General features: G+C 43.9%; 3 protein-coding genes and 1 pseudogene across 5 annotated transcripts; 1 reads left to right on the top strand and 3 right to left on the bottom strand.

The window, feature by feature from the left end:
- Positions 1-2997: 2997 nt before the first annotated feature.
- Or53 (odorant receptor 53) lies at positions 2998-4503 on the top strand. The gene is made up of 6 exons (NM_001190569.1): positions 2998-3342; positions 3419-3816; positions 3889-3988; positions 4060-4149; positions 4217-4375; positions 4441-4503. Exons 1-6 carry the CDS (start codon positions 2998-3000, stop codon positions 4501-4503), a joined length of 1155 nt encoding a protein of 384 aa, NP_001177498.1.
- Positions 4504-9675: 5172 nt separating this feature from the next.
- Positions 9676-10165, bottom strand: LOC116417252 (1,5-anhydro-D-fructose reductase-like). Its single transcript, XM_031929514.1, has 2 exons — positions 9801-10165; positions 9676-9730 (listed from the first exon to the last, which is right to left on the bottom strand). Exons 1-2 carry the CDS (start codon positions 10163-10165, stop codon positions 9676-9678), a joined length of 420 nt encoding a protein of 139 aa, XP_031785374.1.
- LOC100114860 (aldose reductase-like) lies at positions 10166-10934 on the bottom strand. The gene is given in 5 exon segments (XM_031929513.1): positions 10166-10198; positions 10281-10382; positions 10483-10521; positions 10588-10755; positions 10815-10934. Coding segments are annotated over 5 exon segments (462 nt in total).
- A 3256-nt stretch (positions 10935-14190) lies between these two features.
- On the bottom strand, positions 14191-15716 carry LOC100114905 (aldo-keto reductase pseudogene; annotated as a pseudogene). Of its 2 annotated transcripts, none has more exons than NR_027628.1 (5): positions 15276-15716; positions 15005-15204; positions 14825-14941; positions 14372-14757; positions 14191-14304 (listed from the first exon to the last, which is right to left on the bottom strand). The product of NR_027628.1 is annotated as an aldo-keto reductase pseudogene, transcript variant 1 (transcript). The 2 variants fall into 2 exon arrangements; NR_027629.1 differs by having other exon boundaries at positions 14372-14941; positions 15276-15421; positions 15497-15716.
- Positions 15717-16213: the final 497 nt, after the last annotated feature.

Raw genomic sequence — 16213 nt, 5'->3', positions numbered from 1 at the left:
AGTCCGTAAGTTAGCGCGCACGTACAATTACCATACATCTCCGCTCCAGTAACTCTCGTAGCACAGTTACAACGTTTGGATGGCTGTTATGGATGGATATCCACGGCACAGGCTGCACTGCTCCCCATCGCGCTTCTCTCGTTTGCAGGCTCTCTTACGAGTTAACGCCGCGTGTCAATCTCTCTCTCTCTCTCTCTCCCTCTCTCGCGGATGCCGCTGTGTATCTCCGGACGATAGTCGGTTTTACGAGAGAGCGAGAGAGAGAGAGAGAGAGAGAGAGAGAGAGAGACCCTCCTGCTCTGCTCCTGTCATCTCGAGATTACCTTCTGGGCTCGTCTTCTCTCGCTGCTCAAACTATGTGCTCGGCTGTATATACGTGTGCATAGCGGTGCGCGGATCTCTTCCTGCTGGGCGAGTATGGATATATGAACTAGAGGGAAGTGAGTTGCCGTACGAAAAAATTCGAATCCTCTCGGATGCTGTGGGCTTTTCAGAGCTGCACTTTAGAACGGCTGGTAGTTCGTTTTCCTTCTGCTTCTTTTTAATGGCGACCGCGCGCGATCCTACATAACGGCAAAGATACATTTCAGAGATATAACTCATTTGGTCGTTCGCGATTAATTTCAAGAAGGAATGGGGCTCTCTTTCCCGCGTGTTCAAATTGAAAGACACGAGAGTGGGCTCGTAAACGCCAACCGTGGAATCTGTCACCCTGACACTATGCGGTTTTTTCTCGGACAAAACTGTCGGGGGAGCATCTGGTCGGGCGAGTGAGATTTAAAACAATTGCAAGGATCCCGCGCGCGAAGAAGAAGCGGAGCAGAGAAGGGGAGAGAGCTAATCTTGAGGGCGGTTTAATTAAAAGTGGCTGTACCAACTGACGGGTGGCCATCGATCAACACTCCCGTAACGCCGAGTTTCCGAGACGTTTCTCGCAAGCACGAGATGACGTGCGCACGCTACAGACGCGATTGTCCCGTTTAATAAATCCGAGTTTGTGTAAGCTGTATCGTATACTATTTCATTGAAAATTACCGTGAAACGCAGTGTGAGAAAATAAGTCGATCGAAGCAAAATCCGTATAGCAAACGCAATCAAAACAACAGTCGATCAAACGGGCGTCAAACCGAATAATACGTTCGGTCCATCACCTCCGCAGCGATACGTGCCGCTAAGAAAACTCGCACATGGTCCTCTCGCGCTGCGATGACGACAATGCCTCTTAGGTGCCTTGGAATTCGAAACATTCTGACCGATGCGAGTGCAGGCACGCGTCGAATCGGGCTGCGAGAGAGAACGAGCGAGTATAGCACACTCGTGTCTTTCGCGGCATCTCAGTCGCGCTCGGCATGCGTCGGGAATGTCCACCAGGTGACGGCTGAGCCGCAGCCGCATGTCACCCCATGAGAGATACAGCCAGCAGTCTTGGACGACTTGTACGTGCGATACTCGACCCCTCGACCGAACGACTTCAAGACTGATCGCTCCTGTCTTCGTCTCGGGACGTGAAGGAATCGAGGGATATCTGTGCTGCTCGAGGGGACCGCGACGCGTTGATTCGGAAGAATTGGCTTTTAATTGATTTCATGTTGCTACACTCTGCTCTTATACATTTTTTGCGGAATGAACTTTTCTTTGTAAGAGGCTATTTAAAAACTATATAAAATCATATGAAGAACTGTTTACGAGATGGAGCATTTGATTTCATCCTCGATTTGATCAAGCGCAGCGTATAGAAAAGAAAAAAAAGACGACGAGGCTCCTTCTACTCACACGAGATGATAAGCAAAAGCTCTCTCCAATCCTCTCAAAGCTTTTTCGAATTGCGAAAGTCGAATCTTTCGAGCTTTGATCCCGCGCGCAGCCGACGTCCGAAAGAGAGATACAGAGGTAGACCGAACGAAAGTTCAAGCGAACTCACGGAAGGGAAGGGGCGACTTTGTTGTTAAAAGCCACTGCTTTACATTTTCTTTCCCCGGGCCCAGCAGCTTTTCCGCGATAACCCAGGCCAACTATATATACACACTGGCGAACCGAACTTCGCAACGCGCGGCTAAAGCCACCGCGAGAGCGAGATAAAGACGGAAAGCGTGCAGCGAATCCACTCGGACGTTATGGAAACGCGATGTTCTCTCTCTCCCTCTCTCTCTCTCTCTCTCTCTCTCTCTCTCTCTCTCTCTCTCTATTTCGTGGGGGGAGAGTACATGGTATAGGGGATGAAAAGGATCGCGCGCGCGCAGCTACTCGCGTGCGGCCAGGTCATCCCTCGTCTAGTCCGAGAATTTATGCTCGTTGTCCCTACGACCATCCTAACTAGTCCAGCCACTTACTTAGCCCCTTGCTCTGCTGCTGCTGCCCCCATCTTCTTGCTGGCATGTAAGAGGACGCTGGCCTTAAAATATCACCTTAGTTGACGCCGGTATAGGCTTTATCTACTTGTCGACGCGACAGTGCAGAGGTTCGTTCTTTCCACGGGCGTTTACGAGAGAAGGGGGTGGTTTTAGAGCTAAGGCTGTATGTACGAAGGGTGAAACCGGCGAACACGTGTTTGCATTTTGATTCGCAGAGGTCGTAATTCTTTATTCAGGATTTATGGGAGAGAGGAGAGAGAGAGGTGGATCGGTACGGTTTTGTGCTAGTTCGTCGGATGGGAGATAGTGGCACGGCAGAAGTAGGGTTGACTCGACTTTCTGTGTGATGGGTGTTGGGTGCTTGTAATATCGATATTAAGTCCTTACTATGGCGAAAACGGGCGATGAACCAGGCATTAGCAGATATTTGCTCGACGGTCTAATTTCACATGCAATTATCATTTGTAGAAATGAGTTTTATAAATGCACTGTTTGACTACCATTGAAGAATAAATTAACAAAATAGGAAGGTAATTAGACGAGAACACATTCGAATTCAGTCAATATGAAAGGCCAGTATTCAGCAGTCCTCGGATGCGAATAGTTGCGCGTTAGTCAGAGATTACATCATCCTAGTTATCGCAAAATGCAAAATAAATTTAAGTTAAGAGATCGAACAAATAAGTTTACCTTCATGTTTAAATCTTATTCAGGTGTGCATTTGGGTTTTCTTTGCGTAAATTTTTATATGAAGTGTCTAGGAATATATCCATTGCCAAGTACTGTCAGTAAATTTTGGACGCGTGTGTACAACTTATTATGGTGCTTCTACTTGTCGAATCATTTGTTGATAATATTTCCAACGTTCTACGCTTTCGGCTCGACTACTCAAGACATAGCCGTAGCTACCTTTTCATTGATGGAAGGATTATGTATGATAGAGTGCATTGTTCTCTTGATACACTTTAAATACCAAAGATCTGATTTTAAGGTAAGTTTGAGAAACATTTCTTTTTCTTCTCTAAAGCTTCAAGCGTTCAAGCGTTAATCGATTTCATCAAAAATAGATTTTACTTTCGCTTGTACACCATGAACTAAACAAAAAGAAGCGTATAATTACCTTGGACAATGGCAATGTCTATATAATAGCGTTTGTACTTATCGCTATTATGTATGTTCTAATAATATTCAATTACATACAAAGACCAGAAACAGTACGTTACCATAAATTATTAACCACAGCTCGATATCCTTTTTCAACCAGAGCGGCTACCATAAAAATCATACTTTCATGTCATCAAATAGTCGTTCTTCTGCACATGACTATTATACTTACTTCAGATGGATTAGCTGTACTGTTAACTCTTATATGCACTGTACGATTAAAAAATTTGGAAACGAAAATAAGCAACGAAAAACGGGGGAAACTACCCAAGCGTATTCGTGAGCATCAACAGATTTTATTGTTCGTTATCCTTTACTTTCGTTAGAGATGATTAGTTTATGTAAAATAAAATCATAAATTTGAAATTTGTAGACAAGTCGAAGAAACAAACCTCATCGTTCGAATAATCGTTATAAAAACGGTTTTCTGCTTTATGGTCTTCAGTATAAGTACAGGATTACAAATATTTCACGTGAGTCCAATATTATATCTATTATCTAAAGCATATGTTTTATGGTATGAATATGATGGTTTGATTTGCAGAAATTCGAGATTATTCAAATTTTTATTGTAATGATAGTTTTCTTAAGATTTTACGTAAGCGCTGAAAGCGCTGATAATATGGCCACATGCGTGAGTATTCCCGTTTGATTAAACAGCATAGTACCAACTCTGACAACCGTGTACAACCACCTTTTAGGCAAACAATTTGGGCATCGCGGTATATTCTACAGCATGGTACGAAGAAAAGACAAAGATTAGGATCGCGAAGACTATAATTATACAAAGATGTCAAAAATCACCGCGAATATTTATAACTGGATTTATGTCTGAGCTCAACAGAAAATACTTTTTAGTCGTAAGTTAATAAACAAATTGACGCTAATATACGCGTAGCAGTTTAATGCTCTTAATTTTTTCTAGGTAGCATACGCAACCTACTCGTACTTCACGATGATTCGGACTCTAATAAGCAAGAACAAATAGCACATGTTTTATAACAGGAATCACATGTAATGTTGTTTCGATAAATTGCAATAAAATATCAAAGCCAATGTCGATCAAATATTTCTTCGAATAGAAAGCCATCGAAATAGTGAACACAAATCTTCACCTTCAATCTTGCCCCGTCTCTTCCCCCAAAGCATTCCCATCGGCAATTCTCACGGCAGTTCGCGAAAGCCAACATGACACCGCAACAAACATATATCCCCGTGACCACTTCCGTAAATCAGAATCCTCGCGAGTCTCGCTCTTGAAAAAAGGATAGTAACGCAACCCTGCGCGCGCGTCGTTCCTTCGGCTCTGAAGTGCGCGGTAGCAGTCTACCTCCGCCTCTCTCTCTGCCCCATGTAAAACGAGAATTTACATAACCTTCCAACAGAAGTAGCAGCAGTGCAGCAGCAGCAGCAGTTTTATCGCCTCGCTCGTAAGTCGAGTAGCCGCGTGGACGAGTATAGGCGCACTATCCCAGCGAGATCTGCGCCAGTAGTGGCCGTCGTCGGTCGGCTTTGCGTCGGCCGCGCGTTTATCCTCGAAGATCCGCCGACGCCGCCTCATGTGGGAGTGTTCACCGAGATACGCTCCTGCGCTACTACTGCAGTCAGGAAGTAACGCGCGCGAGCTCTTTCTCGGGAGATTTACGGTTATCCGAAAAAAGAAAGGAAGAATCGAGCCGCGGGAGAAAGAGAGAGGGAGAAGGAGCTCGAGTTGATTCCATTTAAGTTTTCGTGCATGCGTAGTTCACTGTGGAAGCCACCTTTTGCGGAGATGTTTTAAAGACTAGGAGGGATTGCGCTTTGGTGGCTTATCGAGAAAAGTGGGTAGTTCGGCTGAGTTTTTGGTCTAGCATGGCCCTTTTCGGAATTGACTAACGGCTACTTTGGTACCTTGAAACAGTACGGGCTTTAGAATCGGATTGAAATGTTGCGGAACAAATTTTACTCGGAGAGAGAATTACTTCATCAGCGTGGGTCTACAATTAAAATCTGTTCTTGCTAACATCCCACAGTGTCGGTCGTGACATAATTCGCGCTGGCCAGGTCTTAGGGAGAGTGCGTATAAATATTAATTATTCTCCCTCGTAAAATTAGGCTGCAAAGTATCCAGCGAATAGCCGTCATTTGTCGGCGGTTAATTATCCCTGCAACTCACACTCACAATGCATCCATCTATCCCCCGCACCGAAACAACAAGCCCATCAAGAGAGTGTAGAGCACAAACGACGCAAAAAAAAAGATAAAAAGCCAGCTATCCGTATAGGTTCATGTGTGGCGGCAAACGCACATCCATCTCCCTATTATCGAGGGGTTTATAGGTGTATCCTCTCTTTCTCTTCCTCGTACGCGAACAGCGAGTACGCTCCTTAACGGGCCTCTGTTATGCGCAGCCCTCCGGGTTTAACGAACCGCAAATGCGTTGTTTTAACGACGTCGTTAATATTTAACCAAATATCGCGGAGGCCCGGCCCTATAGCACTGCGCAGACGGGAGCACGGCTATGCTGTTGTGTGACCTCTGATGTGCGGTCGAGCTGCTAGAGATCGCCGCTGGCCGGACAAGATTGAATTAGGAACACGATATTTTGCCGGCGAATCTTGGCTATATACATATGCGTACGCGCGGATTAATCCAAAGTATAATGAGTAGAGTGTGCGGAGTTGCTTGGGGGAAAAATGGATCACTCCACTGCTGCTGCTGCTGTAGTGTGTACAGCAAGCTTTATTATGTGTAGATCGATAATTTTAATTTAGGAGAGCTTTGGCTTAAAAGTATATGTAACTGTTTACTTTTTGATACTAAGAAATTTTGAAATTTCCGCTAGTATTTTACTCGTGTGGAAAATATGAATTAATTTACACCATAATTATTCCATGCATCGAATTACTATCTACCTCTCAACCGTCAAAAAGAAGTTTGTTAGATGTTGCACAAACTATATGAGAAACTTTCTGCATCAAACGATTCCATCCCAGTCTATATCAATCAATTCGCAATCAAGTCCCAAGTCCACTCAAGCACTTTCTATACGAAACGTCCTCGCGCGCATTCCGGCGTCGCGCAGTCCTCGCGCGTCCAGCACTCGCGTCTCGTGATTTCCGCCAGAAAGAGGCTCTCGACTTCCTTAATTGCGTCTATTTATGCCCCTTTGCTTCCGGCCGAGAAAAGAAACGTGCGTGACATGTTTATGAAGAGACGAAGCCCGAGCTGCTAATGCCCCTCACCCCCTCAATCAAGCCTTCTCTCTCCCCTCGCTCGATCGCGGCCCCCTTCTTCTCTCCCCCGGTCCTTTGCTCTCTTTCTCTCGAGAGCGTATTGATCTTTGGGGGCGCTTTGATCTACCGATGACCATCTTTTTCGCTCGTCGTGGAAATCGCACGCGCACGTACACGGCCGAATAATGGACAGCGAAGTTCGTGAAGCAGCAACACCTCATCGCGTGGGGACTACTGCTATACTAGCAGCCAAGTGCCACGAGGAGGTAATTAGAAAAATGAGTTAGCGCCAGCTAGTTAAGGGACTTTTTCTAGGATTTGTGGCTACGCTGTCGTGACGGGGAAAAGGTATGTGGTGGCCAGTCGGAGAGAAAAGTTGCCCTTGCCATCATGGACTCGAGTCTCTTGCGCCTTCAATGATTAATTCCGTCGTTATTCGTGGCTAGGAGTGTGTGGCATTTTACTGCGCGTAAATAATGAATGGTTATGGCTTACTTGTGTGCTGCCGGCATGATGTGAATAATCGGGACCGATTGGTGTTTATCTATGAAATAGTAATTTTGATGCGACCGAGTTGCGCCGGCGATCGCTTTCGGGATATGTCGGCTTCGTATTAAGCGATGCGTCATAATAATACGTTAAAATTTTAATTTATACATTCCGATATAAAAAATGATAGCCATTAAAATCGTTATTTTCGCGTGTGGATTATTATTAACTAGATCCCCATTGAATAATGTAATTTTATGTCAACAATACGAATCGATTCTTCATTATTATGCATACAAATAGGCTGTTATTGTTGAAGAACGTATATGGTTAAAAACACTGAAAAAAATGGAGACCATTGCTGAACGTACATGCGCGCGTTACAGAAATGAAGATATGAAAATGCCAAGGCATATTCGCGAAATACACGTCTGATCGAAGGATAGCGCGGTAGTAGTAGCTGGCTAATTGGAAGCCTCGGGCAGTAGAGTAAACGATCGCTTTTTCCAGCTGAAAAATAGCGATTCAAAGTAATTTAGCTCGGCGCTCGCTCGCTCTCCCGCCTGGCCTCCTATAGATCACGCGCTGGCTCGCGAGCGCAAGCTTGCTTCGGTGTGAGAATATTTAGGGAGGTAATAGCCGATATATATTTCGCTCGTGCCCGGGAGACACTGGCGCCGTAAATTCCTTTTCAAGTGTCCCTGTCTTTTATGTTTTCCTCAGGAGAATGGGTGGAAGCTTTAATTCTCATCCACGAGCGTTACGTTTCTAATTAAATTTGCTCCCCCCCCCCCATGATATTTCGATACGGTATATGGCTGATGAAATATTATAAAAAAATGTATTGCTCGTGAATTTTGCGCAATTACTAGTTGCGCGTTTTGAGTTAGCAGATAGAATGGCGGAAAATTAAAATTTTAATATTTTATCAAGAGATTAGCCCGCGAGATAATAGCTCACAACCCCTACTGGCATCATCGTCGTCGTCGTCGTCGTCGGTTAAACCATGTCCTCAGATTTCCCAGCTATTCCGGTAATTAAAGCCCGCTAAGACGACGAAGACACGGGCCCGGAGGGCAGAAGCGACTTCCCGTTTGTAGTAACTAAGTGCGTTTGACAACGGAAGCTCGTGTCTCCCCCTTTTCAGTTGCTGCTCGCTATACTCCATGCTATGCTTGCTTTTGCCTAGAGCGATTTCTCTCTAAAACAGTGGTACGTCGTCGCGAGCTTCTCCGCAAAGGATCATCTCTTATATATGCTCTACTCTCGTGATCTGGATTTCCTGATTACCCGTGTAATTAGGTTGCTCTTTGTTTGGCCTCATATACACATACGCCTGACGGTCCATGCTTCTGATGTCTGCTTTGCTTTCGAATTATAATGCATTCAAACAAGTTTGTTATTTTGTTTTTCTACGATAAAATTCGATGCGCGCCATGTTAGACTTTCGGCTTACACTACTCATTCATGAAAATGTCATGCCTGCCTCTAAGTCCACAGCAGTGACACGTATCTGAATCCCGCGGCAGAAGGCATTGTTGTAACCTTGTCAACTGACCTCTCGCTGGACATCACGTGCGCCTGCTTAACGGAATCCCCCCCCCCCCCCCAAGGAACTGTTATTCCAAATAAAAGGAAAACTCGCCTGTAATGTCCAGCATACGGACCTTAACCCCTTCTTTGGGCCGCGCGTATACCTTTTCATCGCCTCCGTAGACTTTGCCCGCTTGCTCGTTCGCGTGTATATGTGTGTGTGTGTATAGGTACACCCCCGTGATATTAATTTAATAACGCGGCGGAACAATTGACAGGCAATAACGTGTCTGGCAATCGAGAGGCGTGCTCACGCCCCAGTAGTTAGGGAAACCCTTTCGCTCGCCCCGGAAAGAAAACGACGGACGCGTGATGTGGAGCCAGTCGAGCCTCGAGGGCGAAAAGAACTCGTGTGAAAGAGAGAAAATGCGTATAGTATTTGTGTGTGTGTTGTCGGAGACCTGCCTGTAAGCGATTCAACCCTTCTGTTGGTGTCACTCGGGAGCGAATACTTGGACGCTGCCGCCTACAATGGGTAGTTGTTCTTGTTGATTTCATTGCACGTCGCTCAGAGACCCTCGGGAATCAAGAAAGGGTCAAACGACCTAAGAATCTCACAGGGCCTGCGACTGCTGCATTGCTTAGCGAGAATACTTGCCTTAACTGGCCTACTCGTTCGCTTCTCGACGCCGCTGTCGTGTGCATAGCAATTTCGCTGAGGGATAATTAATTAAGTTGGACTGTTTCTTTCTGTTTTTGTTCAGAATGTGCGACCGAGAATTCGTATCGAGGTAACTTGGTGGAAAGTAGTAAGGAAAATCTCCTCAAAAGATTTGGAGGGAAATATTTATTGAATAATTTTATACAATTTTCACAGTTACATTTAAAATAGAGCTATCGAATAAATTATCATCCCATCAGTTTCAAACATTCTCGTCACTTAGGATAATTCTCTCACACTCCGGATGATTCTCGGCCCTGTGTATTAAAAAAGAACATAAATATGAATGTCAAAATTTAATTATATAAAATAGCGTGCGTTACTTACCCAGGAAAGCCAGTGCTCATCGCGAATTTTCTATATCTCCCGTGCTGATCTAATGCTTTCAACTGTTTCATTTCACTATCAGTTAAAGTAAAATCAAATACATCAAAATTTTCACGTATTCTCTTGGGATGAGAACTTTTTAGAATGACTACCAGATTCCTCTGTAATCCAAAACGTAACGTGACCTGAGCAGGTGATTTGTTATGCTTTTTAGCAATCGACTTTACGACATCGTTTTGAATAACTGACGGCAATTCGATCGTGTCGCGCTTTCTTCTGATACCAGTCTCATGAATTATACCGCCAGATCCGAGAGGATTGTGGACTGTCACGACAATACCTAAATTGTGACAAAAATCGACCATCTAATCTTGCTGTAGATAGGGGTTCAATTCAATCTGCGGTAACAATGAAATTTTGTTAAAGACAATTAACGTTCGCTCAAATATGTTTTTTACAAGTGTATCAGTTTTTAACTACCTGAACATTAGATGGTTTGATTTCCGAATTGCCCCATATCCTCAATATTTAAGTTTTGTTAAAGTTACTGAGACCAATTGACTTCACCTTGCCAAGTGTGACCTGCTTCAAAGTCAGGTGTTGGGTACATACCAATAGGTCCATGAATCAAGTACATATCGAGGTACTCAAGTCCCAAATTACTTAAAGATAGATCTAGAACCTTTCCGACATCCGATGCTCTCATAGCACCCAGTGGCAACTGCAAAGTGTCCGTTTTATTTGTATTCACAAATGCCCGAATGTAGAAAAAAGTCTCTTATTTTACCTTTGAGCTTATGAAAAGATCTTCACGTGAACCTCCTTTCGCAAACCACTTTTTCAAAAATTTTCCGATGGTTTTTTCATTTTTGTAAAAGTAAGCTGTATCGATGTATTTATATCCTGTTTCTAGGGCTGTTATGACCGCAGTGTCTAATTCTTGTTGATCAGTCATCTTATATTATTGAACGATAAAAGTACTCGAATATGTTAAAGAATTGAAAAAGTTTTCACCAAGTAAGTGCCGAATCCAATTGCAGGAATTTCGTTGCCGTCTAACAAATTAAAATTTGGCACTTGTCCATGACAAGCTCCAATGATTAAAAAGAGGAATACTGTCCCGTAGAGAATCATTATTATTATAAATGAATAACTGTTCTTGCGTCAAAAATATGTAATATATCTTTAAGTACGTGTCTACTTTCACTTTGCTTTAAATACTGCCAACGTCTCAGAGATCACTTGGATCTTATATATTTCAAAACTTGCACATCACAGTTATCTGTAGTTTGTACAGTTGTGATGCGTAAATAAGGGAAGGTTAAATCAATAATGTAAATTGAGAGTAAAGGAGAACAAAAATGTTCTCAGAATTCGAATTCTAAGACGATACACTCATCAAGAGTCGAGCACCTGCAGGTCATGCAAAATCGCCGCGATTCTAAATCATCATCTAGCCAACGCTAACAAAAGCTCAATCCGCAAATACTCGGAAGCAAATAAAGTATTTCATTCGCCGTACACCGTTATATCAAAGTGCTTCAATTTTAACCATCATGTCAAAAGCTAATTGCCCGTGGCCACTTCTCTGTCTCTGCAGCAGCAGCAGCAGCCGCCCTGCCATAGTAGCAGATATCGCGGCAGCTTGCTCTCTCTCTCTCTCTCTCTCTCTCTCTCTCTCTCTCTCTCTCTCTCTCTCTCTCTCTCTCTCTCTCTCTCTCTCTCTCTCTCTCCCCTCGTCAAACTGCCGGTCCGTAATAGCGCTCGTGCTCTCGCTCGCCGGATCTATATACACATTGCTGGGCGTCTGGCGATGTCTTCTCTCGAGAGCTGTCAATCTTCCCGAAGCCAAAGTCCGCCAGTGTATACATAACACACTGTACGCTATATCCCATTGCTACTTTGGGGATCAGTATCGCGGCTCTCTCTCTCTCTCTCTCTCTCTCTCTCTCTCTCTCTCTCTCTCTCTCGCTTTGTCTCTGCCTTGCTTCTATATCGAGCGTGTTCGAGTACTACGATTCTCGGACTCGGCTTCTTCTCGAGGCGACGCCCGACAAGAGATAACGCGGCGACGACTCTTTGCGCTAGAAATATCCGCGAGAGTGTCCGCGCAGACGAGGTGCGGCGTGTATCGCAGGGGGATATTATGGTGGTGGAGTGGTTCCGATACAGCGGGGGAGAGGAAACTGTGTCACGAATGATTTATGCGCCGAGCGAACACACGAGCTAAAATTAAAAGCCCTTGTGCGGAGCGCGCGTGTGTCTCGATGAGGCGAAAAAAAAATCATTGCCCGAGATGTATTTTTCTTTCGTATATACTCTCTCGCGATTGCATGTATTTTGGTTTTACTGCTGGCGCTTGATTTTTAGTGCGGGCTATAATCGACGATGCGAGAGTAAGCTTTGAGGTAGGATTTTTGGATCGCGATTTTATCGATGCTTGTATCTTGATCGGACGATGGGCGGTTTATTTATTTTGTTAAAAAAAGCTTTTTCTATATTTTGATGTGATTCAGTGTGCGAACGGTGTGCAATTAATATTGTACTCTAAAGCGTAAATCTGTCAAGACATGAATTACAAGTACGTCAATTGATTAAACAGAATAACTGATAATCAAAAATGATAACGTCACGGCGTAAAAACCCAATACTCAATTTGTATTTCAATCAGGCAGAAGTGATTATCAGTGGGTCCACACGTGCTCTCGCGATAGCAAGCGCCTTAAAACGTATCATAAAATTATATCCTCGTGTCAGTACACACCTGCAGGTGCAAAAATTGGATTTCGCCGCACGCTGCTGCAGTCCCGATACTCCGATTCCTTCGCATTTTCTTTCTTCCTTCGTGTACCTTCCCGCTCACTCAATTTCATTCATTCCCTTAACCACAGCATTTTGATCCTCCCCACCGAGTTAGCTCGAGCATTTTCTCCTTTTTACAGCCGCGCATTCCACTACTTGCCACTTTTACGCGCTCTCTTTCTCTCTCGGCCTACCCCCGCGCTATACAACGTGTATCGGTGTACGTTATACTCCCATACATACAGGTAGTATAGAGGTAAATACATCGGAGAAGCTTCGCAAGATATTCCGCAGTCGCGCGAGGGTCATCCAGTAGGACGTGTCTTGATGCGCACCCCGTAGTGCTATGCAGCTACCTCAATCCTACATATACATGCGCTGAAGCTTCGGACGCGGCGGCGGAGCTAATGCATCTCGCGTGTGCTGCTGCGAAGTGGTACCTTGGCGGCGGATCGAGCCACCGGGATAATTTGCCCTCGGAAAATGACAGGGTGCAGCGGCGCGTTCTCTCGCCCGACCGACAACTGCTGCAGCATCGCTCGGTCAAGCGCAGGAGATGTGTATAGTGGAGGTATATAAGTACGGCACGTCCGTCGGCGCGCTGCTACTCCTGCTGCCACTGCTCTTGTTGTGTGCAAAAAGAGAGACTGGTAGGAGCTGCGAATCGAGCAAGCGGGAGATATGATCTCGGTGAACTTCTACGCGCGGGTCATGCGTATTCGCGTTGCGCCTATAACTATATACCAATGAAAAACGCGAGTGCGTCTATCGGAAAAAAATAGCGACCCTCGTGATTTACCGACGCAGTCTCGACTGTGGTAATAACAGCGTTTAAGAAATCTCGATCCCGAAAAGAAATCCAGCCATCGGTCCGAAAAGAAGTAAAACACATGATGTGTGTTTCGCGCAGCCCGCGCCGAGCGGAAGTGCTCGATTTCACGGAGCCGCGCGAAACAAGATAAATGGGCCTTATCGTCCACAGCGACGGCGCGATACGATTTCTTTGCGAGCCGAAAGAGCCGTTGCGCCGCAGCCCTGTGCTCTCGCGTATATATATAGTAGCCACGTACTTTGGCCACACGCTATATAGCCGCGTTAGTACACCACCGCGCGCGATAGTCTCCTTCGCGGCTAAGAAGAGAGAGAGAGAGAGAGAGAGAGAGAGAGAGAGAGAGAGAGAGAGAGAGAGAGAGAGAGAGAGAGAGAGAGAGAGAGAGCGCGAGAGAGAGAGAGAAGCAGTCATTCGTTACGTGGCTGCGAACAAGAGCAATAAACGTGCCAGAGTGCAGTAACGACTGATACGTATACGCGGGGAATGTGGTGGTAGTCGCTCACTCGGCCCTCGACCTTCGACTCTGGCGAGCTTTATAGGTCTGCTTTGGCACGACCCCCTCGAGACCCGATTTGTCAACTCGTTAGTGGAACTCGTTTCAACCCCCAAGTAGAGAATAGTCCGAGTCGCGTTCTTCGCTTATTTGTTTTTGCAGAGACGCTCGTCACTGACATCGATTCAAAAAAAAAAAAAAAACGAGTAACATGTAAGGAACGCCAGTGCGACTTGGTCTTACGAATTAATAGCTTCATTTATGTGTAGTGTATTCAGTCGTCTGATTCTTTTATTTAAAATTTTAAAAATACATTCTGTAATCAATAGAAATCAGGTAGTCTATCAGCAAACGGATACTCCGGATGATGCTCGAATCTAAACATTGAGAACAATTTTCCTTTCAGAATAATTTGATTCACGAAGAAGTTTTGATAATGCTTACCCTTTTAAAGTCAGAAAATTATATTTTCTATATCTGCCACGCTTGTCCAGTGTTTTCAGTAGAGCCATGTCAATTTTCGTCAACTTAAAGTCGAATACGTCCAAATTTTCCTTTATTTGTTCCGGATGAGAATTCTTTGGAATGACTACGACATTTCTTTGAAAATTATAGCGTAATAGAATTTGGGCTGGTATCTTGTTATGCTTTTTGGCGATAGATTGTACAATTGGATGACCAATCACTGGTGGCAAGTTTGCGAGATCGCGTTTTCTTCTCATGTATTCAAAACTTGGCGAACCAAGAGGACTTTCAGCCGTCACAACCATGCCCAATTTATGCCCCAAATTGATAAGCTCCTCTTGTCGCATGTAGGGATTTTTTTCGATCTGTGAAATTGATTAAATAAAGCGCCAATATCAGTTATTATGGTAGTTTTTGAGGCGACAATCTTACTTGTAAGTTAGAGGGTTTGATCTCCGAATTTTCCCATATTCTTAATATTTGATTTTTGTTGACGTTGCTGAATCCGAGGGATTTCACTTTTCCACTCTTCACTTGCTTTTCTAATTCCTTAGAAGATAATATTAAAACATCGTAAAATGAAAAAAAAAACTATGTTTAAGAGAATCTTACTTTCCATACTGCCAGAAGATCCGTGGAATTGTCTATGGCATACGTTCCATTGTCATAAACAAGCATCTGATAATCAGCTGTTCTGTGTATCCCAGCAGGTACATGAATCAAATACATATCAAGATAGTCAACACCCAAATTTTTAAAGTTAATTCCAAAGCTTCCGCTACATCTGAGGGTCGCATAGCTGAAATTGGCAGCTAAAAGCAATAAATAATCATTTAGTCAGCAGGCTATTTCATAAGTGATATTGAAAATTCTATGATTTTACCTTGAACAATAGAAATAGATCCTCGCGATTACCACCGTTATCCAACCACTTTTTTAAAGCTTTCCCAATTTCCGGTTCATTATTGTAAAAAGCTGCATCGATGTATCTGTAGCCATTCTCAAGAGCAGCCGTAATAGCAGGATCCACTTGTTCGCCAGACAGCCAAAACGAATATTTAGTTTGATTCTCGATTAAAAATTAATATCACTGCACATTTTTACCAAAAATGTTCCTAATCCGATGGCTGGGATTCTGTTGCCGTTTGACAATTCGAAAGTAGGTATGATCGATCCTTGGCATACTTCAGTTATTAATAAAAGACAAACCTAACCAATGAAAAAAGTAATTTCGAAAGAAGGAAAGTAGACAACCCTTTCTTATTTTTTACTTCAAACTTTCTGACATCTCTCACGTACAGCCCGTTCTCTTAGGAATAGAGCTAGAAACTCGATGCTACATCATTTCTTATATCTTACGGCAATGAGTGCAAGCAGTAAAACTAGACCAATCCAAAGATTTGCACAGTTAACTACACAATAATAAATATAACGAGTATTGTACTGGCATTTTTATTTTCGAAATATTAATTAATCTTATCTCTAGAATTATTGAGCATCGTCCATCTTCTGATTAGAATTTTTATGCCTAATTTACAGTTTAGATATAAAGCAAGCAGAGATAACATATAATTGCATCACTATAGTTTCAATGTTTCAAATGTCACTGAAACTGTGTCGGATGTTCGCAGACCTTCGTTTATTAGAAAATCCCAATCAAACATTGCATCGTAAAATGGCCTGAATCTTTGTCAAACACTTCAAAGCTCGATCCGTTCCAAGGGTACGCACAGAACTCGCGCAATCGACGAAAGAGATTCTCCGCGAACAAAGTCAGCTGCCGCTTCCACAGAGGCTTTCTACATATATTGCGCACCTTCC

The sequence above is a fragment of the Nasonia vitripennis genome, chromosome 4, assembly GCF_009193385.2.
Source record: "Nasonia vitripennis strain AsymCx chromosome 4, Nvit_psr_1.1, whole genome shotgun sequence".
Lineage (NCBI taxonomy): Eukaryota > Metazoa > Arthropoda > Insecta > Hymenoptera > Pteromalidae > Nasonia > Nasonia vitripennis.
Note: the sequence above shows the minus strand (reverse complement) of the source record. Positions and strands in the feature narration are given on the sequence as shown.

Coding starts and splice junctions, on each gene's coding strand:
- Or53 (NM_001190569.1), top strand. CDS start 2,998: ATGCAAAATAAATTTAAGTTAAGAGATCGAACAAATAAGTTTACCTTC. Junction 3,343..3,418: donor ACCAAAGATCTGATTTTAAG/GTAAGTTTGAGA, acceptor CATCAAAAATAG/ATTTTACTTTCGCTTGTACA. Junction 3,989..4,059: donor CAGGATTACAAATATTTCAC/GTGAGTCCAATA, acceptor TTTGATTTGCAG/AAATTCGAGATTATTCAAAT.
- LOC116417252 (XM_031929514.1), bottom strand. CDS start 10,165: ATGGTCGATTTTTGTCACAATTTAGGTATTGTCGTGACAGTCCACAAT. Junction 9,731..9,800: donor ATGAGCACTGGCTTTCCTGG/GTAAGTAACGCA, acceptor TTTAATACACAG/GGCCGAGAATCATCCGGAGT.